Below are 27,190 nucleotides of genomic sequence, written 5' to 3' on the forward strand. Positions count from 1 at the left end.
CCTTGAAATTTTTCCTTGCCTTCTCTCTTTTAATGAACTTACAACGTTAGTCAACGGTCGAGGTGTAGACCTAAGTACATTACACTCTCAATTTGCGGAAATACAATGCCATCAAGGTGAACCTGTAGGTAGTCACCTCTCCTCATCGTGAATGCTACTTGGTTCGATTTTTGCCTGATTAATTTGTATTCTCTATGTACTGAATCACCTTTTGATTAAATCCAACACAAATTGTAAACTATTTGATGTTATATTTAGGCTGACAACAGCGAGAACAGCTCTGTCATCCCCTGAGGAGCCCTCGACTTCATTTCAAAGAACGTGGACGACTTCTGGTTATATTTCACCTCGGAAAAACTTCCTTTCAGGTAGTTTAGAATCAGCTAATAAGGTTGAGAAGGTTCATCTTCAATTATACAAAAGTTCAGGGTACCAGACATTGTCAAAAGCCTACTGGATGTCTAAGAAGTTTGCCGAACAGTATTTTTTTCTCTTCAAGATTTCCTAATACGTTTACGAGCCTGTATGTTTGCTCGACAGTAGAATACTTACAATAGAAACCGAACTGATAGTCAGGAATTACACGGCCATGCTCCAAATCAGGCCACATCCTCTGAAGGAACAACCTTTCGCATACCTTCGATAAAATAAGTAACAGGCTTGTTGGCCTGTATAAAGCCATATCGTGTATCGATTTGCATGGTTTCGGGACTATGACTATTTTTAAAGCTTTTTATTAAATATATAAATAAAAACATTACCTTGAACTAAACAATTTGTTCAACTTTCCTCTTCTATTAACTTATAATTAACGGATATATTTTGTCGTGTCATAAAAAAAAAATCGGTTTGCATATAAAGTGATTTAGATTCTTTTTAAAAAAAGGGTTAACAGTTTCGGTTAAATATTGTCATTACTATCTAACAAATATAATAAACACGTATTGCTTTATTAACTTATTTCCCACGGGCCAAAAAAAAATATGTTTGGATAAAATATGTAAATTATTTAATAAATTAGTTATACATTTACATCTGTACGTGTTGCTTTTAATTTCTTTTTTTTATAAAATAAATCTATTCTCTAGATATAATTTTTGGACATCAACAAATATTATTATTTGAAACGGAAGTATTTTTGTGTTCACGTATTTGTAAAATTATACGTTTACACAATGAAATTATTGCGATAACGCACAGAAACGGGACATACTTGTTTATATACGTATATATTATTTATTTATTTTTTGAACACGCATTCATTCATTCACCTCACGCACACAGTATGAACAAGCCGAGAGTGCGAATAAATCTGTAGTAAATTAACGCCCCCGTCCCACTTTGACGTGTCACCACAGGTCAACGGTCACTAAAGCCCTATAAATAATCATCTTCCGGTCCAAACCATAGTTTAATTGCACACCTGGTTTACCGCTCATGGTGAATATTTTCCATCGACTTGTTAAATTATGACGCTTCAACAGTATGGTTGTTTTATTTAACCTAAGGCAGTATGCTATGTTAATCACGAAACAAGTTTATTTAAAAATTATAAAATAATAAATTTGCAATTTTATAATAAGTTTTTTACACTTTTTACATTACCGTCTTATTTTTTATGAGTTGTAAAATTTTAACTATCTCTTAATGTAATTGAATTCCAGTATTTGCAATCTCATAAATAATATATATCTATATACTTTTTCAGAATATTTTTGCAGTTCTCAAGTCAAACACAAAATATTGTTTAGATTCTATTACCTAAACCAGGTAATAGTTAAAATAAAAACACCAAAAACCGTATTAGCCAATTTTTAAAAAAAAATTATGTCAACACATCTAAAAAAGGATTAAAGAAAAAAAATTATTTAACAAAAAAAAAAACATTAATGGCAGGATTTCTTTGATTTAATTTTTAAAAAAATTATTTTTATTTTGTATATTTATCAATTTTTTTTTTTTTTTAATTAGCAACAAGTCAAGATTTATTAATAAGACAGTAAACTCGGTGAAACGTTTGTAAACACAATAATTACACTCAAACCATTCATTAATCTATAAAAGCAAATTTCTTTTGTTTTTTTTTAATAAACTTTCAAATTGTTTTTCTAAGTAAATTTCACTGATTTAATTCTAATTTATTACATCTTTTATTACATTCATTAATATTAATTTAATAAGTGACATTTTCAATTTTTTTATAGCATACATGAAACAATTTTTGATGTATGATATTGTTGTTATTTAACCAATTACACGTATTCAATCCTACACGCAACTGCCTTGATGGACGGTTCTCACAGGTGTAATATGGCTAACAGTTATCAGGCTTTTTTGGTATGAAATCGGGGGTTCCGTAGGGGTTCAGTCTTGGGCCCGGTTTTGTATTCAATCTACTCTACTGATCTTCCTAGCACGGAAAATATCACTCTTGCGTTTTTTGTTGATGACACGACGATTATGGCGGTTGACGTTAACCCAACAGTAGCGTCGGAGTAGGTCAATGAGTGCCTAGTCAAATGGAAGATGCATGTTAATTCTGTAAAGTTGAGTCAAGTGACGTTTGTGATGAGAGGAGTTTGCCCACTAGTCTGCCTAGATGGAGTTTATATCTCTCATTCGGACAACGTATGATACCTAGGACTTCATTTGGATCGCCGCCTAACATGGAAATATCATGTGAGAGAAAATAGGAGAGGAAACAAATATTAAACTTAGAAACTTGAAATGGTTATTAGGAAGAAGGTTCGTGTTATCGTTACATAACAAACTGTTGCTTTACAAGGCATTTTTAAAGACAATATGGGCCTAAGGGATACAACTTTGGGGTACGGTAACTCGTAGCAATGTTGACATTATCCAACAAACGTTCCAAAAACAAAGTACTGAGGACCATTTCAGAGGCACCATGGTTTGCGAAGAACAAAAAGATCCACGATTACCCAGGGATGCCATATGGAAGCGGGTGTTAGCGGGTGAAAGAAATCCGCCCGCTAACACCCGCTTCAAAATATGTACTTCAGCTTAACGCACACGAAAACCATCTGACTGTTAAACTTTTGGATAATAGCGAAGATCTGAGACGACTAAAGGAGTTACATTTATTGGATCTAGAGGCTTTTGTGCGATGAATATCATCCTTTTGTTAATTAAATTATTTTTATATATGACCACTGTTACTGTTAATTTGTTATGTCTTCTTTCTTTCCCATGTTTGTATGCTATATTTTTATTCGTTTATTGCAACATATTTTATCTAAAGCTTAATGTTGTTTTGGGAGATATCACTGGATGTCTCCCTTTCACGTCATTATTATTGTAAAATATAGTTTCATTTTTTAAGAAACTCATTTAAATAAAGCAGTACAAAAAAAAACTCCGTTTTGAATGTTTTGAACATGAAAGTTGAACTGTTATAGAGTTATAAGGAGACAGAAAATCAAACATACGCTTAAAAAATATTATCTTTATTCTGGAATATGAATAAAACAAATTTAAAAAAATTGGAAAAGAATGATGTATCATATTAAGAGATTAGATACGAATACAAAACAGATATATTAACAATGAATAAAGCACGCACAACATTATAGGACTAGCTTTTATGGAGTTTTTCACGTTGAAATTGTACATGAAAGTTAATTATACCACACATAGTGAAATATTTGCCTTAAAGATATTAACGCCTCGTTTCCGAATATCAGTGCGTAGATGTACAAAAGCGGGAAAATTGGATGAATTAGATATAAAAATTTACGTTTGAAATAGCTCAGTACCTTACTTAATTTCTATAAATACGCTAATGTATCGTCTTGAACAGCGTTTCTCAACCTTTGAGTATTTGTGACACAATTTCCAAACATAATTCTCATCACGCCATCCCCTTCTCATACAACGATAAATAATAATTATGTAATCTGAGTATTTGACGCTAAAATTACACTACGACCTTAATTACAAACCTTACAAATTACCAAGAATAAGTAAATTTATTGATTTTTGGCAACACTGATCCGCTACATTGACAAAACCAGAATCGATGCCTCTTTATTGTTTTCTGTCTTATGTCCACCATATCCTGTCTCGAACACTCTGGAACGTCTGCGCAAACGTGTATGTAAGCTGCCCCTCGTTCAATTCTAGGCAGTCTCAGTCGAGTCGATCCTTCTATTGATAGCGAATTTATCGTGAATGTGTATGTTGTAATTTTCGTGTTAATTGCATTTCAAGGCAGTAGATTTATACAGAATCATGAATAAATATTTTGCGGGCGTAAGCGAGCATTAGACACTAGTGAAAATATTGTCTAATAGTTATTCCAAAATTAAATAATTGTCTTATCCTTTGAATTTTGGGTAGGGTGAATGATCGGTTTTCATCATTGATCATATACTAACTATATTCTATATTTAACATTCTACCTTTGCAAAACCAAATTTTTTGCGGTGGCTGCTTTGAAGATAAAATATCAGCTAAATATAGAAAAAGAACTCATATTGTCTATTTCTAATATTAAACCTTCCTTTGAAAACCTTTGCTCTGCAAAACAGGCCCACAGGCATTAGTATTAATAATTAAACTCGTTTTTAATTTAGTATTCATAAGTTAATTATTAAATAAATTGTGCAGTACTGAAGGAATCCTATTTATAAGTGTATTATATCAGTGTAAATGTGTATTTATTATTTAATATGTCAGAATGTATTTTGTTTTGCCAAATAATATTTTACTTTTAATATACTCGGCCCCCCATCTAGTTTTATTACGCTCTTCTAGGGAGGCGCGCCCCGCAGATTGAGTAACACTGATTTAGAACAATTAAAAAGTGACGTAAATCGAGTTATTTCAGCATTAAAATATTTTGTATATATTTCACTTCACATATAAACATCAATAAAATTTACCACTTTTCCTTGAAATTCATTCTAATATAAAAAAAAAGTTTGAACATCGGTTGGATAAATTATGTTTATTTTTATTTACTTTATATTTATTTTATATACTTATTTATATATTTTTATATATTTATTTTACTTTAATTGATGAAATTACACAGAAGCTTAGAAAGCTTGTATGTGGAATATGGAAATGGAATTTGTAGCATATGAAAAATGCCATGCTTGATCGGGATTCATACCCGGGACCTCCGGTTGAAAGGCCGAGGCGTTTTCACTCTGCTATTGGTATTGAGAGTTGTATTAAATACAAGGAGTGGCAAGGAGTGGTATTAAATATTTAATTGATGATATATTTCTAGGAAACTGAAAAAAAGAGAATTGTTTTAGAGTTTGTCATAATAACAATGAAATTAATTTTATTGCTGTTTTACTAGAAAAAATAACTAGCTCCTTTTATCACATTTAATAGTTACCACCCTCCTAACGGGATGCATTATACTCTTATTAAATCAGTTTCGAAGAAGAAAATAAGTCTAACTATACAATCAAATTAATTTTTTTTTTGCTTTTATTTAATGAATAACACATTCATAATGAAACAAAATTTACTGGAGTTCTTAGTAACTAATCTTGGTAAACATTTTATTTCTACTTAGTAACCAGCGCAAAATATAGTACAAAAAATAATTTACAAAAAGTTTGTCCTCCGTTTTTTCATTTTTATTTTTTTTATTTATTTTTTTTTTTAGAACCTGGGAAAATATTTTTGACTTGTAGTGGTATCTGTGGTGAAATCTTTAAAAAATAAAATCTTTCTCAGAATATACATATTTAAAATTTTTATTAGAACTAGTAACATAATATGAACAAAGAAAAAATCTAGTAGGAACTAACACGTACTACTTCAGCAAGGCATAAAAGAACTTTTTCTTTCTTTTCTGTTTTTTATTTCTGTTCTCTTGTATTGTTTACTATCTTCACTATAATTTTTGTAGATTAAGATTATACTACGTGAAATAGAGCATTTTAGTTATATAGTCATATTGTTTGTTGTAATTCAAAAAAAAACTTTTGCACTTTTCTCAGAGTATATTATGTTAAACAATTTAAAAAATAATGTTGGATGTCCTGTCCTGTACATGTAAGTATTTAGATTTACATACTGTAGCTGTTATCAACAGAAAATAGTAAAGATTACTTTATGTTCTATATTATCTTTAGTATCATATACTTTTTTGTTATTTTTTTCTTCTTTTTATTTCCCCGCCCCTTTGTCACCGCCTTAGCCGGACCCGCGACTAAGCATAAACTCAGCTCCGAGGGGTGCCATTGCCTCTACCTACCTCATCGGGAACAAACTTCCCGCCAGATAGTCGGGACTCGGTCTTTTAGGCGCCATGCTTCTAATGAAGGGATTCCAAAGGATCCCCTCAGAGGGAATCGGTCTTTATGCATTACCTCTAATGGGAACCCGCGAAAGGATCCCTCCCCGGGACTAGGTCTTACTTTCCCCCCAACGGTACTGCAAGGGAGTCTCCACCTGATCATCGTAAGTGGGAGACCGAGGCCTGTACTTACCGACTATAAAAGTTCCAACTTTTTTTTATTAACGACAAATTTTTACTAACGAGTGTTAAAGCGCCAAATTAAAAAAAAAAAACATCATTAACTGCTAGTTCTATGTAAAAATTAAAATGTTACGGAGAAAGGGAACATCCTTGTCGGACTCCATTTTTTTTATTATGGCTTCTTTCTTACGTTCTTCAATTATTACTGTTGCAGTTAGGTTCCTGTATATATTAGCAATTGTTATCTCTCTATAATTGAACCCTAAATTTCTTAAAATGCTGAACATTTTATTCCAGTCTACGTTAGCAAATGCCTTTTCTAAGTCTATAAATGCCATGTATGTTTGTTTTTCTTTAATCTTTCTTTAACTATTAATCTGAGCGCCAAAATTGCTTCCCCTGTCCCTATACTTTTCATGAAACCAAAATGGTCTTCTAAACTTATCATTATTATTTATTTATTATTCCTACAAATTTATTATAAGATCCTTTATTTAGCACCCATTAAGTATGAAAAAAATTATTTTATTCTAGTAAAATAACCATCTTTATCAAACGAGAAATATTTTGGCGTACAAAGAAAAAGCAGCCTGTGTTACTTCTATCGCTATTTTTAAAATAAATTCTAATTCGTTTAAAAGATTATTCCCAACAAAATTAGTTTAGGTTAGATTACTTTTCTGTTTTACAAAAACAATATCTGAATTTATCGCACCTGTTGTTGATTTCTTTTAGTTATCCTAATTAAAAAACAGTTTTCTATTCTGGATCTTCTTCTTATATAAAAAAAATCTGATGTGGAAACCACATGACTTCCTTGTAAGCATAGTAAATTACATATACACATTTTTAAATGTACATCAAATTTTATTTCACTTCTGATTTTTTCATATTTTTTTTTTTATTGTTATTGAATAATTATTTATTATAAAGATTTTTTTACTATCAGGTTAATAAATCAATATATTAAAATTAAAAAAAAAAGGAAATAAAGTCGAATTCGAACCGATGTGCCTTCCCCTTGTAATATCCAAATAACTCATTAAATAAATTTTTTTTTGGCTATTACTCTGGAACCAATGAAATTAAGTACCACTTGATATATCGTTGAAAGGCTCTCAATGAGGGCCTTTTACTGCAGTTAAGAAAAAATCTAAAATCCAAATGTTTTGGTTTTTCAGTTTTTTTGGAAACTTTTGGTTCAGTCGATTTCAATCAAAAGGGGAAGTGCACAACTAGATGTTCCAAAAGTCCTAAATCCAAAATTTCAACATTCTACGGCTAATCGTTTTTGAGTTATGCGAAATGCATACGTACAGAAGTCACGCCAAAACTAGTCAAAATCGATTAAGGGATGGTCAAAGTGGATATTTCCGTTGAAAACTGAAAACCGAAATGTTTCGCGGTTACAGTACTTTCTTGTACAAAAAATTATAAACTCTAATTAGGAGTTGATTCTCAATAGTTTACTTTTTAAAAAAATAATTATCAACTAGTCACACATTACGAAAAATTTATTAAAAACTGAATTATCAATTATACCCTCAATATTTTGAAATTGGGAACAGGACAAGATCACAATTATTTTTTTTCTAAATCACATAACTGCTTTTAATAATCTTTTACATTTTTTAGCCTTAATTTGATTTAGGAAAATGGTTTAATTTGGGAAAATAAATAAAATAAAATAAAGTTTTTACTTCAATACTGGATTTAGTACCACATAATATTTCTGTAAGTATCATACACACACATTTGTTTTGTATTTTGAAAGTTTTGTTTTCAACCATTTCTCTAATTAACAGTTTATCTTATCTAGCCTCAACTAAACGGTCCTTTTGAGATTGCTTTCTGCTAATAGAAACGTAACGAGTAAATAAAAAACAAAAAATCTGATGTGGACAACACATGACTTTTTTTTACGCCTATTAAATTACATTTACACAATTTTTTAACATGAAAAGTACATAAAATTTTATTTCATTAAAAACTTGTGATATTTTTTCATTTTTTTTTTTTTTTTTATTCATCGTAAAACTCTTTTTTTCAATGAGAGGTTAATAACCATTAATATATTTAAATTTAAAAAAAGGAGATGAAGTCTGATTCAAACCGATGTACCTTCCCCTATCATCCAAATATTTCATTAATTAAAATTTGATTTGCCTGTAACTGTGGAACCAATGAAAATAATTACCATTTAGAAAATGAGGACTGCAATTAAGAAAAAGTCCAAAATCCAACCTTTTTTGGATTTTGGGCGTTTTTGGACACTTCTGGTTCAGTCGATTGCAATCAAAATCCTTTTGATTGCAATCGACAAAATCAACTGAGGAGGTGCACTTGACAAAATCAACTGGACAACATCCAGTTGATTTTGTCCTAAATCCAAAATTTCAACATCCTACGGCTAATCGTTTGAGTTAATCGAGATACATACGTACGTACAGACGTCACGCCGAAACTAGTCAAAATGGATATTTCCGTTGAAATCTGAAAACTAAGATTTTTCGCGATCACATTAATTCCTTTACTTTGTACAAGGAAGTAAAAATAATTATACTATCATTTATATCCAGTCAAAAGTTCTGTAATTTTTTTTTTCAAAGACAATTTTAAATTGTATTTAAAATTAGAGATTGCAAAAAGAAAAATGACATCATTAGATTAGAAAAAAAGATTGATTCCACTGTTTAAAATAATACATATACATTCAAAACCATTCAATGTATAAAAATGAATTATTTAATAAAGATAATAAAATCTAAGAACTAGAAACGCTTTTAAATGTTTGGGAACTTTAAAGTAGCATAAATTCTAGAGGGACTTTAAATAACATAAAATTAATTTTATTACATACTACATTATGATTTAAATAACATTCGATTAAAAATCACATAAAATATTCTACAAAATTAATACTGAAAAAACAAAATAATTAAAAAAAGTAAATAAACACTTTCATTACTAAATGAAACCGCGTGGGACAAAACTTTACCACCATTTTCTCCGTGAAGGACATTTAATAATAAAATTTCTAGTTAAAGGATAACCAACTGTGAAATTAATATCTATAATTAAAATAAAAAATAAAAAATTTCATTAATATTAAATACTTTTTTTACAATACACTGTATAAGTAGTTTTATATAGTAAGAAGCTTCGATAAAATTAGGGAGGGAATAAATTAAGCATTTGCATAACAATAAAAAATGATAATTATTCTATACGAAACTTTTTGGTCAAAAAACTCTTTATTAATTACAATTTACTTCTTCTCGAATATAGTAATTAACAAGAGAATAATAGAGTAATTCAAGGTCAAGCTACTTGCAATATTAAACGATCTTTAAAAAAAACTATTATTATTATTACACCTAAAACAGTTTTTTATTTATAGTCTCATACATTAATTAGATAAAAATAAATGGATGGATTTTATTGCATACTAAAAAGCATGACATTAATATACTACGTTCATTGAAACAATACGCAATTATTTTTATAACAATTAAAACGCCGATAAAATATTTAAACAATGTTCATGTTTTTTTTATGAAGATTACCTACGAAATATTTATACATTAACGCACTTGAGTATTACACAGTTCATTAAAGTTTCATATAAAAATTTAATATAAAAGGACTCTATTAAAAGAACTTATACGTATTTTTTTTTCTTTCTAAATTTAACAGCGTTTTTATTTTTTCTTATATTAAGGAATATTTTAATATATCGTGTGTCCCACGAAGAGTTATACCGATTTTGATTTAATATCACGCGCCCATTCCCTCATTGATTCTATTGAAACTTTACAGACCTTTCAACGAAGATTCTAAAAAGGTTTTGTGAAAATTTCAACCTTCTAGAATTTATAGAAACAAAATTGCGGCTTTCAAATTCAGCTCCGAAATATCATATGGACTCGCTGCTAGATTATCAAATGTAGTAATGGTCCATGCACAACATTTAAATTTTTGTTCAGTTAAGTTGGACTTTATGTCCAATTTTTATCAATTAATGTTTACACAGTTAAGTAAAACAAGGTTATGAGTAATTATTAACTTGTTTTATTCAATTTTACAGCTGTTTAACAATATATCATTTGGTTTTAATTATTTTTTACCAGCTATTTTATAATGAATAAAAACTTTGGTTTATATAAAATTGATGTTTTTATTTGAAAGCCGCCATTCATTTGTACATGTATAAATTCTAGAAGGTTGAAATTTTCATGGAACATTTTTAGAAACTTCGTTAAAAGTTCTGTAAAGTTTCAATAGAATCAGTGACGTAATGAGCGAGTGATACTCAATCAAAAACGTATACCTCTTCGTGGGATAGATGAAATAACTACGGTTTAAACTCTTATCAGTATTTTGGGATTTTTAAATCTCAGCTTCAGTAACTATTGTTTAAGTGAACCTTAACAAACTCCTTGATGCATTTTCCGTTATCTTACAAGGTAACTCTAATTAAATTTTTTTACTTAAAACTTTTTTTAAAATATGACAAACATAAAATTTCTATTATTCGTAATATTGTTTTCAATAGCTTACATTGGTAAATTAGAAGCTTTTTCAACTGATAGGAATTTCATCTTTACTAAGACATTATATCAAATCAATTACATACAATTAAATCATCTGTCACTTTAATATCATGATCAATTGTAGATAATAAAAAAATCTATAATAATAATAAAATAAAATGAAATATCTGATTTGGTCATAATGTTTTTTTTTTTTTTTTTTTACAGGAAGATCTGCTGATCCATGGAGACAGCGTATACGATATGATTGACAAGCAAGATCACGCGGCTATCCAAAGTGAACTAGTAAGAAGTGCGGCCACCCACGGTGATGATCAAAGGCTCTTTTTATGTCGGATGAATGTATCAAGAAATGCTAGACGTCAAATGCGCTTTGGAGACCAAAAAGTATGTCATCTCAATCTAAATTATTATATAATTGCTTTCTTTTTTTATATATATTCTAATTACTGTTTTTTTTATTTAAGATTCATATTATTTCCACTTTAGAGTAAAAATTAACATTTATATTACAATTTTTTAAATAAACTATTCAAAAAACGGTAGAGAAATATTTTTGTATCTACAAATGCAATTTGTTTGAATAAGCCTACATTTACTTAAATTTCCCTAATCATCAAATGTTAAAATCTATTAAAAACTGGATATTTTTTTGAAGTAATTAATGAAGCATTATTTTATACAAATCTATTTGATTAAAAGATTGTAAAACGTGATAAATTAAAAAAATATTAGATTAAGTATGAAAATATTCCCAAAAACTGAAATATTTTTTTGTTTTAAAAAAAGATTTACTCAAAAGGTTTTCAGTTGTCATTGCAACCATCTAAATTTCCATAAATTTAGAAAGCTCGTTAACTACTAATATAAAAATATTATTGCTTCACATGGAACGAAAATATTGAAATAAAGTACAAAATTCTGGTGAGTAAAAAATTAAAGTTTTCTCATAACTTGACAGAAGGTCATATTAAAATTGATTGTGTACAATAGTACAATTTGGATGTATGCATCCCAGGTAATTGGGTCAACTAAGACTTTTGCAATATCAAAACTGTAAAGCTTAATATTAAATTCCTACTGATGTTCCTTGATGTTAAGGAAACATATGCATAAAGAGTTAAATAAATTTAATAAGTCCATTGAATAAATAATTAGAATAAATACCTTACGCAACGTTTTCCGCCGCCACACTCGTTTCAAGCGAAAAAGTCTCAGATACGACAATCTCATCACACCCGATTTGGACAACCCTATAATATATTGCAGGCTTCCAAACACGAGTATGAAGGAAATACAGTAGAGATATTTCATAATTAGGATAAATTTCAGACAAATTAAAAATTTATAAATTTGTTATTCAAAACAGTTATTAAAATAAATTTCAAACAAAAAAAATTCAAAAAGCTCAAAATAATAAAAACTTAATTTGTTTTAGCGTAGAATTTATTTAAAGAGAAATGCTAATTTTTGCGCGTAAACTCCTGCGAGATTGTCTATAGAATGGATGCCCGCTACCTGAAGCTATCCCCTGACTGATCTTTATAGTATCACCCTGTAATTCACGATCAAGTTTATTATACTATCTAATCACTCTTCCCAATGAATGTTCACAAAAAAAAAATTATCTATGCAGCTCTTTTTATTCATTTTTGGGAATAAATCTACTTGATAGATATTTAGGATTTAGGGAACTATTATTAAGCCTATGTGTATTTGTGTCATCTGGAATGAAAGGGTAGTTTTGCCTGTTGATCTGTCTGAAACTGTTTTCAAGAAATTATTTAAATAGATCTATAAAAAGAAGACGCTGAAAACCCGTTTCAAAAAAACGTTTCTTTGAAAAAAACTTTTTTTATTCTTTATTATTCCCGTTTAGAAAGAACGTTTTTTAAACAATTGCTTGAACCTTTTTTTACGAGTCTGTCATAGGTTAAATACCGATTTGCCAAAGCCAGTTCCGGATTCCTTTTCAAATAAAATAAATACAAAAAAGAAAGTATAAACGAAATAAATTAAATTTATGTATTAAAGCTGATGTTTGTCATTTCTTTATACAACCTGATGAATTTGCTACATTTTTATTTCCATGGATTAGTTACCTTTAAACCATTAACTGAAAAAAAAAAACATTAATGCAAAAGTGGTACCTCAAAATAATTATTATTTTGCCTCTTTTAATGTAAATTACAGATTACTCTTTAATTTTTAACGTAATCACTTTGAATGGCTTTCTTTTAATTGAAAAAAAAAGTATATATATATATATATATATATATATATATATACAGCAAAAAACGATGAATATACTTATTTATCTTTCTACTATTAAACACTTCTCTAATTATTTGTTAAAATACCCGCGCGTACACACACACACACACACACACACACACACACACACTGGAATAAGATTTAGAATACTAGTTTTAATGTTTGACGATGCTTGAACTGGGTGAAGATGTGATGCAAACCCTAGCCAATTACTGAAACTGTAACTGACAGCGATATAAGACTTTAGTAGAGAATATAACTGATGAGGTAAGAATACACAGTTGTATATGTATATGAATAGATAGTTTCGTACGATATTCAGTGATAAAGTCTAGTTGGTTAACATCAAAACAATGGTGACAAGACAATTTAATGAGTTAACAGTGGCGGGGGCGTATATCTTACAATTCTTTACGTAGCGGGTGTTTGTGGGGGCGAAAATCACTTCGAGAGACAGACCCACAACATTACATACATACATACATATAACATGCATACATATACATCTGTATGTACCACCTTGCAATCTATTATTTGAAACAAAAACAGGAAGTACATGTTATAAACAAAACTTTGTGTACATGACATACTCTTATTTATAAATACATCTTTTCGATATTTTTTTTAATATATATATTTAATCTTGTTAACAAATATTTTAAAAGCAATGAACAAAAGAATATAAATAAATAATGTAAAATATATTATCCCTATAACTGAAAACATAAATATGTTAAGAAAACAAACATAATTTAAATATTTGCACTTCGAATGTCATATAAATTTTACATATATTTTCCAAACTGTCAAAACAACGGTGCAGAGTTATTACTTTAGTTTTTAAAAATATTATTTTGTTAACTTATAATAAATATGTCAAGTAACTACATATAAAATTTTGTAAAAAGAAGAAAATATATACTTATTAAAAAGATAAAGTTTGACCATAACTCTCTTAAAATTATTTGAATTTATTGGTACTTACATTTTATAAAATATAACAAAACTTACAGTGTTGATTTATGTATATTTTTAGAAAAATAAAATACCAGGTTAAGCCAAAAAAGATTATTATAATTACTAGAATTATTTTAAAATTTAATTAAAAATCGGATTTACCAAATTTAAACATTCAAATAAAATAAAAGTATCCTTAGAGATGAAATAAAAATATAAGGTTTTGTTTTAGGCGTAGATTTAATGAATATCGATTATGTTTATTTTTAATGATGTAATTGTTAAAAAGAAAAATTTATATTTATTTTGTGATACTTTTATATTATGTTACATATATTGATGTATGCGCTATTGATATGACATTGTGGGATATCTAAAAATAATTTTTTTTTCGCAAAATTTCTTACTAGAAAAATAATTTTAATGTAGTATAAATAGAAAATTAAATTATAGTTCAGATCAATATTTCCGTAAACATACAATCACAGAAATGAGATATTCCTTTAAGAACCTTGGTTTATTGTAAGATTACTCTATAGTCTCCGAAAGAAAATAAACATTTTTTGCATCCAAACCTAAACTGATAAATTCAAATGTTTTATCATGCTTTATGGTTACTGTAATTCTGAGTAAAAGATCCTATTTTCCTAAAGGATTGTTGGTGGAATAAGCAACTACTACCTTAAAGCTTACTCACTAAATAGGGCTGTTTTTCTCGAGCCACGGATTTTTTGACGACAGATCACGATTGCTAATACTTAATATAGATTCCTTATAGTTAATACAGATAAATATGTTAAATAGAACTAACTGTCTTTATCAATATCGGTTTAGTGTTATATTGCGGAAGAACGATACAAAGAAATTAGAGGACTTTGAGGAGTGTGGTATATATTGTAATACATTAGGATTTCCTGACCTAATAATAATGAGATAAATGATGACATGTTAATGATTAAAAAAATTAGTAGAAATTTTAAAAACAGTTAATAGAAAAAAAATTATTATATAGATTTATAATATAAAATTCTTAATCTGAAATGATACTTCAGAGAAAAATGACAGATAATCGTGATCTTGGAAGATGTACTATATTGGTTGAAGAATTTGAAGATTTGCTTCGACGTTGAAACGTAGAATTTATTGAGCAGCAGCTGAACAAAATTACAGTATAATGAGAATAAATAGTTGGCGGTTAAGTGTACGGAAAACAAATGAAATACTGTATAATTTTTCGATATCATAGTACAAAAAATTTTTAATTAATATTTTGGTTTAAAAAATTTCTCATACAAGTGAAAGAACAAGTAAAAAATTGTATAAAATTAAAAAATCTGTATTTTAAACTTCGATCACCTCTCCCATCACCAGCATTGTCCTTAAAGAATTTTATTTTTTTGATCACTTGCACAATTACCTAGGGGTAAATAAAAATAAATTTTGTCAAAAAATATTCAAAAAAATATAATGTTTTCAGTTTTTGGGGAAGGGGGAATTTTCGAGCATTTTTTTTTAAATGTTAAGATAAGCATGTACGCCTGTGCTTAGCTTAATAATGAAGTGGGATTATGTTTGCAAAATTTTGAGAAATTTAACCCCCCAAAACCCTCCTTTGGAGATTTTGCCCCAAAAGTGTACCAGTAAATTGTCCCATATGAGTCTTTGTTCAAAATTTCATCAAAATCGGTTTAGTTAAAAGTTATTAAGCTTCAAACATACCAACACACGTATATAAGTACGTACGCACGAACATTATCCGCTACTTTCTTTTTATTTTTTGAGGTCCCTGGGCCATGAAACATCGAGAAATGCAAAAAATCCATACTCTGTGTTTTGACTGATTAACGTACTTTTCTTTCCTTCTAGAGATATTATACCAGGAAACTAAAAATTTGTAGAAAATTAAATTTTTATGTTAAATTAAGATTCAATAAATTATAACAACTCCTAATGTTAATAATTGCATTAAGTTATGGATGTATAAAGGAAGTTAAATAATTTAGTTAAGGATGAAAAATGACATTTTATATTGAAGCTTAGATATACACAGTGTATGAAAAAAAAAAGTCATTAACATACTAGTAAAAAAAATCATTACTTGATTTTTAAAACTAAAAAAATTTAATAGTTTTAAAAATATATTTTTTTTTTTCTGAAACAAATAACTATTACCTACGATGTTGTGTTTAAGGTTTTTATTTTATATAATTAAAGGACATAATATAAAATTAAAATATACACATTAAATATGCAAGTTATCCTTGAGCATACAGGTAAATGCGGTACTGATTAATGCATCCTCAACTAGAAGAAAGTTAGATAACAATCAGAATTGACCATTCATTAACCAGCATATCAACACATAGCAAAATGCGCAGCAACCACACCAGCATTGTCTCAATAAACATACACTAAAACCTAACTATTCGCAGCATTAAAGCATTAACAACTTAAAAGAATATTGGGGCGTATTCGCTTACAGATTCTCTCACTTCTTTCTAATTACATTATACTGAAAGGGGAGGTAGTCAGTACTGTTTTAACCAATAAATTCTTGGGTATATCGTTTATGTGTTATAATAAACACGAACCAACACACACACTTTTCACGAGCATTATAATTATACGTACGTGCATTATTAAAATAGATTCTTTCAGAGAATATTTAAGTAGTATAACTTTTATATACCTAATATATATATATATATATATATATATATATATCTTCTATATTCCTCACAAAAATTTAAATAAAACCTTTATCATAAAAAATTTGTATTATTTTCAAAGATGTGAATATTACAAATCGATTATTATTAGATCTTAAATGTTACTTTTACATAGATTTTTAATCAAATTAAATTAACCAGCTATTATTATTATTATTTTTTTTGTTAAAACAAATCATATACGCTGATAAAAACAAAAATGAGCGCCTAATAGGAATGTTAGAGGTACTAAGGCTAGTTGCGATAAAATTATTGAAAATTTAAATCTATTTTGCTAAAACAAAATAAGTAAAACATTTTAAAATAAAACATAAATTTAGAAATCGATACTTTTTCTGATCTGCAGAAGATTTTGTAATAAACTCAGCTTCTCTGACAAAAAACATTTTAGCACATTCTAAAAATTTACCAAAGTATAATTTAAAAAAACAAAAATTTTAGGTAAAATATCACTCTAGATTATTGTTTCCTGAGGAAAGAATACAAAAATTAATACGCAGTGTACTTTCTTTTTTAAATGTAGTAAAAAAACAATTCATTACCCCATATTTAATGCATACCATTCTAAACTGTTACTGTTCTGTAATTTTAAATCTAATTTAAGCAAAAATCTAATAATAAATAAATATTTGATTAGTAAATTTTTATTAATCATTTATTAAGGACCAATGATAAGATATTTTTATAGGAGAGATATCACATCCAAATAGTTCTCATCAGAATATAATAATAATTTTATAATAGTATGTAGGCTAAATCTAAATTCAATTTTAATTACAGAATGTAAAATAAATAACAATTATTTAAGTAAATTTTGTAATCGAAATTTTCATTTTTGAAATTTAAAAAAATGGAAAACATATTTTCTACTCAACATAGTAAAATGTAAAAACTTTAGCATTTTTATGACAAAATACCTCTTGATATACAAAATATATCTCTTAAAGAATTGCTTTTGACACAGATTAAAAAAAAATTATATATACTTCCATAGGAAAATTCAGAACTTATACTGCGTTTATGGGTCTGTAAGAGTGAGTTTTCTCGTTATTTATGCAATACATAACACTGTGGCAAGTATTTTTATGATTAAAGAATGTTGTAATTTTTACATTATTAATGATTTTTACTTTCCTGACACCATAACTCTAGAACTATGCTGCGAGAATCATGTTAATCATTTAAAAAATGAAGTATGTATTTTTTTGCATTTCTCGACGTTTTCATGACCCAGGTACTCTAAAAACAAAACAAAAATCACGGAACGGTAATGTTCAAATGTATGTGTGTTGGCATGTTTACACATTAATTCCTTTTGATTGGATTAACCGATTTTAATGAAATTTGGAATATGGGACAATTTGTTGATAAAATTTTGGAATAAAAATCTCCAAAAGGGGCTGCAGAATCTCTACTGTGGGTTCCGTATCTCACAACATTATTCAAAATATAATAATATTTTTTAGATAAGCTTTAGTTACATACTAAAATATTTTAATAATCAACGTATTAATCCAAATTCTGGGTTTTTGTGGCCAAAGCCCTCGGTAGGGGCAGAGATAGATAAATTTTCCATCTACTCTTTGCGGTTTTCTTTTTTATATAATGTGTAAATGTATTAAAAATATGAATATAAAATAATGAAAAGAAAAAGGTAACAAAAATAATAATAACTACCAAAAGCCAACTTTAAAAAACCTTTGAAATGAATAAATTTTAAATTAGTGATTATTTTAAAAAACATTGACAGACAAACAGTTACCTAAGATTTTTTTTTGAGTGGGGTAATTTATTATGAAATTTTATGTAAAATTGTCATTATAAGTTTAAATAAACCAAACAAATTTTTAAAAATTCAAAAAAACGATTTTTTTTTCTGCTCCCTCACTGACAAAATCACATTCAAACTTTTTTTCATTTTTCTACGTATAAATGGAAGAAACTAAAAATATTCCTTTAAAAATATACAACTAATAAATGTTACCTAAGATTTCTTTTTTATGAGACGGGGTGAATTATGATTAAATTTTATTCATCATAATATTATCATTAAAAGTTTATATAAATCAAAAAAAGGTTAACACATTCAAAAAACCAATATTTTTAAACATTGATTGTCTTTTCCATCCACAAAATTGTTTCCAAAGTATGTTTTTTGTACCACTTACACTACTACTTTGCCTAAGAAGACATAAAAAATTCGGTTAAAAAATATGCAATAAATAAAAACACAGCTTATTTCTGTTTTAGGGGAACGTGGAATTTTATGATAAATTTAATTTTTTTAATTTTAAGATAAACATGCGCGCATGTACTGAGGTTAATATAAAGTGGGGTTAAGTTGACAAAATTTTTAGAAAATAGACACCCAGAAAAAATACCTCACTGGAGATACCAACCCCAAAATTGTATTAACAGACTACTCCGTATTCCACAAGTTTCTGTACAAAATTTCATTTATATCGGTTAATCCAGTAAAACGTTATTAAACTTCAAACATGCCAACACACGAAATCACGTACATATGTACGTTACATACAAACGTATGTATGTACAAACTTACGCCACACTTTTTTTGTTTTTTTTTTGGGGGAATTTATGGGACATGAAACGTAGAGAAATGTAAAAACCCATTCCCTATTATTTTTTGACTGATTTACATATTTTCCTTCTTCCCGGCATAACTCTAGAACAATGGTGTCAGGTAAGTAAAAATATTTATTAAAAAATTTAAAGATGATCTAAGAGTAATTTATAAGAAAAAAAAGGATAATAAAAATATCTGAAAAAACAAATTTCTTATAAATAAATAATTTAAAATGAAATATTTTCTTACGGGGATAGATAAGTAAATTTACATTCACTTTTTACAAATATCTTGAAACCTACTCGTATGTGTGTATATATATATATATATATTTACAATTTTATCTATGTAAATACCGGTTGACCTAAATTACAGTATATCTAATTGATTGCTTTAATGATTTCATGTAATCAATTTTTAAATAGATATATTGATTAAAAAAGAATAATAATAAATAAAACCATTTAATTAATTAAAATCTAATAAGGATTCCATGATAAATAAATATTTTCTTAATGCAAAGAAACCGTTTATTTTATCAAAGATTGACGTAACCTACTGTGGTTAAAGACATCTATATGGTACATTAAATCAACGATAAGTGTATCAGTAAAATAGTAAACCATGCAATAGGTAGCGAGTATAAAAGCAGTTAAACAGTCATTTGTGTTTCCAATCTATGAAACAAACTGGATAGGATATATTATAATATATACCCTAGTATATCTAAATACTAGCTTAGTATATAGAAGTTTGTATCTAACTGAACAGTTAGCATCTGTGGGAATGTTAACTTTTTCAGTATTACCGGTCAAGCCAGAAGGAGAAAACTAAGAGTTAAAACCTCTATAAGAATATGTGGATCTAGCAAGAGGGCGACTGATTTACAAGCACAAGTTCACGCGTTCAATGAATAGGTTGATTACAGAGATTCTATAAAAGACGACAAGGCAATGAAGAATAAGAAAAAGAAGAAGGAGGAAAAGACGTATATAGGCAAAGTGAACGGATGGACAGACTTCGATTTTCTATGAATTCTTCATTCAAATGTCACATAATATATAACAAACAAATCAGAAAATCACAACAAACAATCCAAGTTGTGTACAGAGGTCCAAATTTATAAATTAACCTTGTTAGGCCATTAGGAACATTACTATTATTTGAGATTTATTAAATAATTAGCTCATTATTAAAGCCTTTAAACTCAGGCTGGTTTACTATCGGAATATCAAAAATATAAATAACATTACCTAAAAAATTTTCAATTATCCAGAGTAAATTAAAAGCATCATTAAGAACAATAGAAATAAGCATTTAATCAATTATTTTTTTCTATATAAAAAAGAATCTTTGTGTGTCCGTTTAGGTTTTCTACAGATCTAAAGTTTTTTTTTCATATCGTGATGAAATTCTTTACACTACCACTTCCAAACTAGAGGAAAATTGTTATTTACATTTCATTAAAAAAAAAACTATCACCATCCACTTAAGCAAAATTTTAAAGCACAGGTTTGCGGTTTTTCGAAACTTTCTGGAAAACGGTGAGGAAATCGACCTACCTGGAGTAATTGTCTAAAACCACATAAAATTTGCTATGAAATGCAATTGGTCAGGTTCTGATAGCTTTCGTAGTTCCGAAGATATTAATAATCATATTTTCGAAGTTAACAAAGCTGATAGTGCACAACTGTTTTGTTTTTACCTTTTTGTGAGTGCTTGTCATCACCATTTCATCTCCTTATCACCCGTTTTCCATTTTATTGTCGGTGTACACTACCAAAAAAAAACGCAAACTAATCTTCAAGCAGCATCCAGAGCTGCTGAAATAAAGATCAAACAAGCGTTAAAGAACTCAAGCTACACGTGAAGTACGTATAAGAAGCCACGGATAGCCGCTAGTACTAAAATATATGAGCATATTAATTTCGAATGATTTTAAATTAAAATCTTTTTTATATAATGTAACATACAGTGAAACATCATGTGTAATATAAACTGATTAAATATCCTCAGTGTTCTAGAAACTAAATAAATAAAATAATTATTAATAATTGAAAACTATAAACTTTTTAAATAATAAACAAATCGGAATTTAATAAATGATATTTTAAGTAACTCACTTCATAACGTGTTCAGTAGAAAAATTATTTAAATCGTTATATTTATTAAATTTGATTTGTTCTGACGTTTTAAAATTAAAGAAAAAAAATACTTGTTCGGAAGCATAAACTACAGTATCATAGCACAGAATCTTTTCAACAGTAATAATTTGCTCACACAGAAAGTAAAGTAAAAGCTAACAAGTTGAAATACTTTCCTGGCATTAGTTATTTTTATACAGTGGAAAAATAATGTATATGAAAAGAGTTTAAAAAAAAAAAACAATATTTTTTTACTTTCTTCTGCTCCCCACCCAAAAAAATCCCCTCCAAAGGAAATTTTGATTTATCTACATTTATTGTGTTAAAAAAAATTCATTGAAAAATGTACAACCAATAAAAAAAATACCTATTTATTGCGGGTGGGGGTAAATTATAATGAAATTTTATTCTACCATTATTACTAAAAGTTTAAATAAAAAAAAAAAAAAACATTAAAATATAGATATTTTCAAATATTTTTGGGGTCCTCCAACCCCAATACTGCTACCAACGTATTTTTTTTTCTTTGGTCCACTTACATTACTACTATCTTAGGAAGACATAAAAAGAATATTCTGTTAAAAAATATGCATAAAATAAAATTATAGCTTTTTCGATTTATAGGGAAAAATTTTGTGGGCAAAATTTGTTTAAAAATGATAAGATAAGTATGCTCGTACATACTGAGCTTAATATTAAGCGGGGTAATGTTAGCAAAATTTTGAAAAAATTTACCCGAAATAAATTATCTATCCCCCGCTAGAGGTATTGACCCAAAAAGTTTACCAACAAATTGTCACATATACACGAGTCACTGTACCAAATTTCATCAATATTGGTTTCTCCAGCAAAAGTCATTTAGCTTTCAATTACGCTAACTCATGTACGTACATACGAATGAACATTACAACCTTATTTATTTTTGTTTTTGTGGTCCTAAGTCTTGAAACGTCGAGATATACAAAAAACTCCATACCCTATTTTATGACAGATTACCAGACTTTCCTTCTGGCAACATAACTGTAGAGCTATGATGCGTGGAAAGTAACCATGATTAATCTTTTTTAATAATCGACTCAACCTAAACTTACTTAGTACATTTTGAAATTACTTAATTAACTTAAGCCAAAATACTTAAATATAATTACTTTTTAATCAATAAATTAAGAAAATTTAATTACAGACGTGTAGAATATATGTTTTGATGATGCCAACAGCTGAAATAAAAAAGATCAACTCCTTTCCTAATTTTAAACTGTTATAATAATTTTGTAACGGTAAATTATGAAATTTGAAACCAAAACAAACCATTAATATCTAACCCCTCCAAAGAAAACGTAATTATTATTTAGTTTATTTAGTTTAATACGAAATTACTAGGAGTTAACTACTAAATATCAACAACTACTTAACAGTTAAAAACAAAGAACAATGATAAATTACAAATTGGATTCGGGCAATTTGGCCAGGATAATTAAATTTTTAATGAATTGAAATCAGTTTTTGGATGTAAATAATCATAAACGTTCTTCAAAACCTAATGTTTTTATTCCAAACTACAACTTCATCCAAAAAGGGCAAAGACAGAAGAAGAGTATGCATATATTTTATTACACAAAATACTAAAATCGCCTAAAATAATAAGTTTGTTATGTTAATATGAAATACAAAGATGAAATTAGTTCATTCATTATTCTCATCTTAAGGAAAAAACAAAAAAAAACTTATCAATGTAAAAACTGTAATGATAAATACAGAAAGTAATACATATTAATTCAATTATTTCCTTTTCAAACATTTCAATTAATAAACAAACGAGTTCGTATATAAATATATATGTTTTATAATTCCTACATTTCTAAAATTTAATAGTCTAGTTTTTATTTCTACAAGCAACGTAATTTATATACATCGCATTAAAACGGAAACTTTCAGTGCTACTAACATTTCTACTAAACACGTTTAGTTGGACAGATAACTTCTTTTTATAGTTTACAAATATAAATTATAAACATTTACAAAAGTTTTAAGTAATCTTCTATGTAGCCTAATAATAATAAAAATTATTAAATAAATAATTAATATTTTTAAATAGGGTCGTTTTTTTTTAAATATTCAAAATATTTTCATTCTATTTTTTAAATCGCTATTTACTTCATATCCGTTATATAGTGAATGTATAAAAAAATCCATAATATAAAAAGGAAATAATCGCATTTCCTTACATTTTGTTTTTTTTTTTATCTTGCTTATATCTAAATTAATTTTTTTTTCTAGAAATAAATCCGTTATATTCAGTATTTCATCTAATATGAGTCTCTACCAAAAGAAAATGTCACCACGAATATTAACGTCTATTTTTTTCTCCTTGAATAGCTAGTACTGGGTGTTTCTTTTAAAACCCAAGCAAAATACTATTTTTAAAAATCAATACAATAATTTCGGATGAAGAGGTTGCCAGCAATACCTATTGTTGTTTTATAATCAGCTGATATGATTTTTTATTTCGTTTTTGTGAACAGTCAGTTATTTTTTGTTATCTGTGTTTTTTATTAAGAAAAAATGGTTTTGAACACGGAAAAGAGGATTTTTATTGTGAAAAATTGTTTAACAACTAAATCTTTTGTGCCAAAAAGTTTTTCAATTGCAGTTCCCGGGTAAGAAAGTACTAAATAAATTTTAAATTCATTTTTTGATAAAGAAATATAGAAATTGGTTCTGTTTGCAATCGGAGATATAGCCGGAAACGTTCAATACTTAATGAAGAAACATTGGAAGATGTTAGAGTAAGCTTTTTAAACTTACCGAACAAATCATTACGAAAACTTGCGCAACAAAAAGGAATATTTTTGAATAGTGCTTTTAAAGCTACTCGGCGACTTAACTTAAAGCCATACAGAATTCATGTATTACATGATTTACATCCGGTTGATTATGCTGCTAGGATCCACTACTGTCAATGGTATAATCAGTTTGTTAGGTAGAGCATTAAAGCACTGGATAATATATTTTTTACAGATGATACTTGGTTTCACTTGTGTGGTTACGTTAACAGACGGAATGATCGCAACTGGAACTTCAACATTCTTACATTATCTATTCACGACTTCTACACCCAGAGAAAATTTGTGTATGGTGTGCAATTTCCAGGCGAATAATATTTGGCCCCATATTCTTTGAAAACACTCTTAATGCAAATCTCTACCAAGAAACTTTAACGCAATTTATTGCAAATTTAAAATTAAATGAGAGAGATTCGAGGTTTCACCAAGATGGGGCCACATGTTACTCGGCAAGAACAACAATAGACCTTTTGAGAAATTTCGTTGGTGTAAGAGTAATATCGACTGGGTTATGATCAGCTACGTCATCTGATTTTTCTCTTGTAGATTTTTTCTCTGGGAATATCTAAAAGGCTGTGTATTCAAAAATAATCTACACACCATTGAAGAACTGAAAGCGAACAACATAACTCAAGAATAACAAAAAATTGGAAGAGGTACACTTCGACAGGTCGCTGGAATATGAAAAATGAATAAAGGCTTGCATTGATGAAAATGGTGGACACTTTCAACATTTGTTATAAAACATAATTGATCTTAATATTGTTTTGCACAAATAATTGTAATATTTATAACTAATCTCATTAAATATAGCACATTACTTTTCTTTATATCAGGTTGCTTTTTAAAACAAACACCTTGTATTTTTAAAATGTTTTCTTCAATCTCTGGCTTTTCAGCACAAGTAGAAAAGCAAACAATCAGATACTGCATTTTTTATCTTCTATTTTCATTATTATTTCCTAATATTTGTACAGATTATAAAATAAATTATTCTCTTTCTAAAGATGGACGAAGCAGGAGCGATATAAAATGCCGAATAGCACAAGCTAAACGAGCCTTCAGTAAGAAATATAATTTGTTTACATCAAAAATTAATTTAAATCTCAGGAAAAGATTTTTGAAAGTGTATGTTTGGAGTGTCGCTTTATATGGAAGTGAAACTTGGACAATCGGAGTATCTGAGAAGAAAAGATTAGAAGCTTTTGAAATGTGGTGCTATAGGAGAATGTTAAAAATCAGATGGGTGGATAAAGTGACAAATGAAGAGGTATTGCGGCAAATAGATGAAGAAAGAAGCATTTGGAAAAATATAGTTAAAAGAAGAGACAGACTTATAGGCCACATACTAAGGCATCCTGGAATAGTCGCTTTAATATTGGAAGAACAGGTAGAAGGGAAAAATTGTGTAGGCAGGCCACGTTTGGAGTATGTAAAACAAATTGTTGGGGATGTAGGATGTAGAGGGTATACTGAAATGAAACGACTAGCACTAGATAGGGAATCTTGGAGAGCTGCATCAAACCAGTCAAATGACTGAAGACAAAAAAAAAATTCTCTTTGAACATTTAAATCAAAATTTTCTTAATTATTTATCTTTTTACATTTTTAAATATTTTAAATCCGTGAGAATAAGTTTGACAAAGTAATTGGAAGACTTTTCAAAGTTAAAATTATTTTTCGATTAGTAATATTTACGTTAATAAAGAAATTTTGTTATTTTAAGATGTGCAAAAACCTATATTAATTTATTTAATTAAATTATATAAGAAAAATAAATTATCAGGAATATAAATTCAACGATTAAAAAGACTGATAGTCGTAAGTTTTTGAAATAATCAGTAACATTCTGTTTATAGTTAGCGTACACAGACCAGAATGGAAATAGCAGTTCTAATATAAACATAGTACAGAAAGTTCGCGCTTAGTACGATCCTAGATAGACCACCGGACCACGTTTCGTGGAAATGACCACTGACCAGTTATCTCTTTGTCTCGGCATATTTTATGCAAATACACACTTAATATATTCTTAGTAATGTAGTAGCGTGAATCTGGCACTACCATAACAGATGACATCTATCCCAACTTCTTATATAGTTCTTTAAGATCGCAACAAACTAAACTAGCTTCTACCGCTCATCATCAGTTTACGAACACAATTTCTTCTACATAATGGTAAATAAAATGAAGTAAAAATGATACTCGTTACAATTCTAAAAATAGATACTGATAAAAAGGCATAGTTCATGATAATAAATTAATAAAGAAAAAATGTGCTTTTCTTTACGTATGAACAACCAGGGAGATTATTATCGCCAAAAAAAAAATAAATGAATGCCGCACTAGAGTTTAACTAAAAAAAAAAAAAAATTTAATCTGGTAGGCTTAAAAGAAAATAAATAAAAACTGTACGCAACAAAATCGTACAAGAAACAGCGTACAATAAATAAAAAATTAATAATACAAAGGGGTTATTAAAAAAGGATTTCGAACATAAACATATTTTTAAAAAATCTGATGCGGACACCACGTGACTTTTTTGTACGCCTATTAAATTTATATACACACATTTTTAAAAACGAAAACTACAAAATTTCATTTCACTAATAACTTTAGATTTTTTCATATTTTTTT

The 27,190-nt window shown here is 28.0% G+C and overlaps 1 protein-coding gene across 1 annotated transcript in view; it reads left to right on the forward strand.

Moving 5' to 3' along the window:
• Nucleotides 1-27,190, forward strand: part of dysf (neuronal PAS domain protein dysfusion) — a 640,106-nt gene that overhangs the window by 474,407 nt on the left and 138,509 nt on the right. The window contains exon 5 of the mRNA XM_075370678.1: nt 11,227-11,406. Within this exon, the coding sequence (XP_075226793.1) occupies nt 11,227-11,406 (180 nt within the window). The remainder of the gene's footprint in view (nt 1-11,226; nt 11,407-27,190) is intronic.

The sequence above is a fragment of the Lycorma delicatula genome, chromosome 7, assembly GCF_047948215.1.
Source record: "Lycorma delicatula isolate Av1 chromosome 7, ASM4794821v1, whole genome shotgun sequence".
NCBI lineage: Eukaryota > Metazoa > Arthropoda > Insecta > Hemiptera > Fulgoridae > Lycorma > Lycorma delicatula.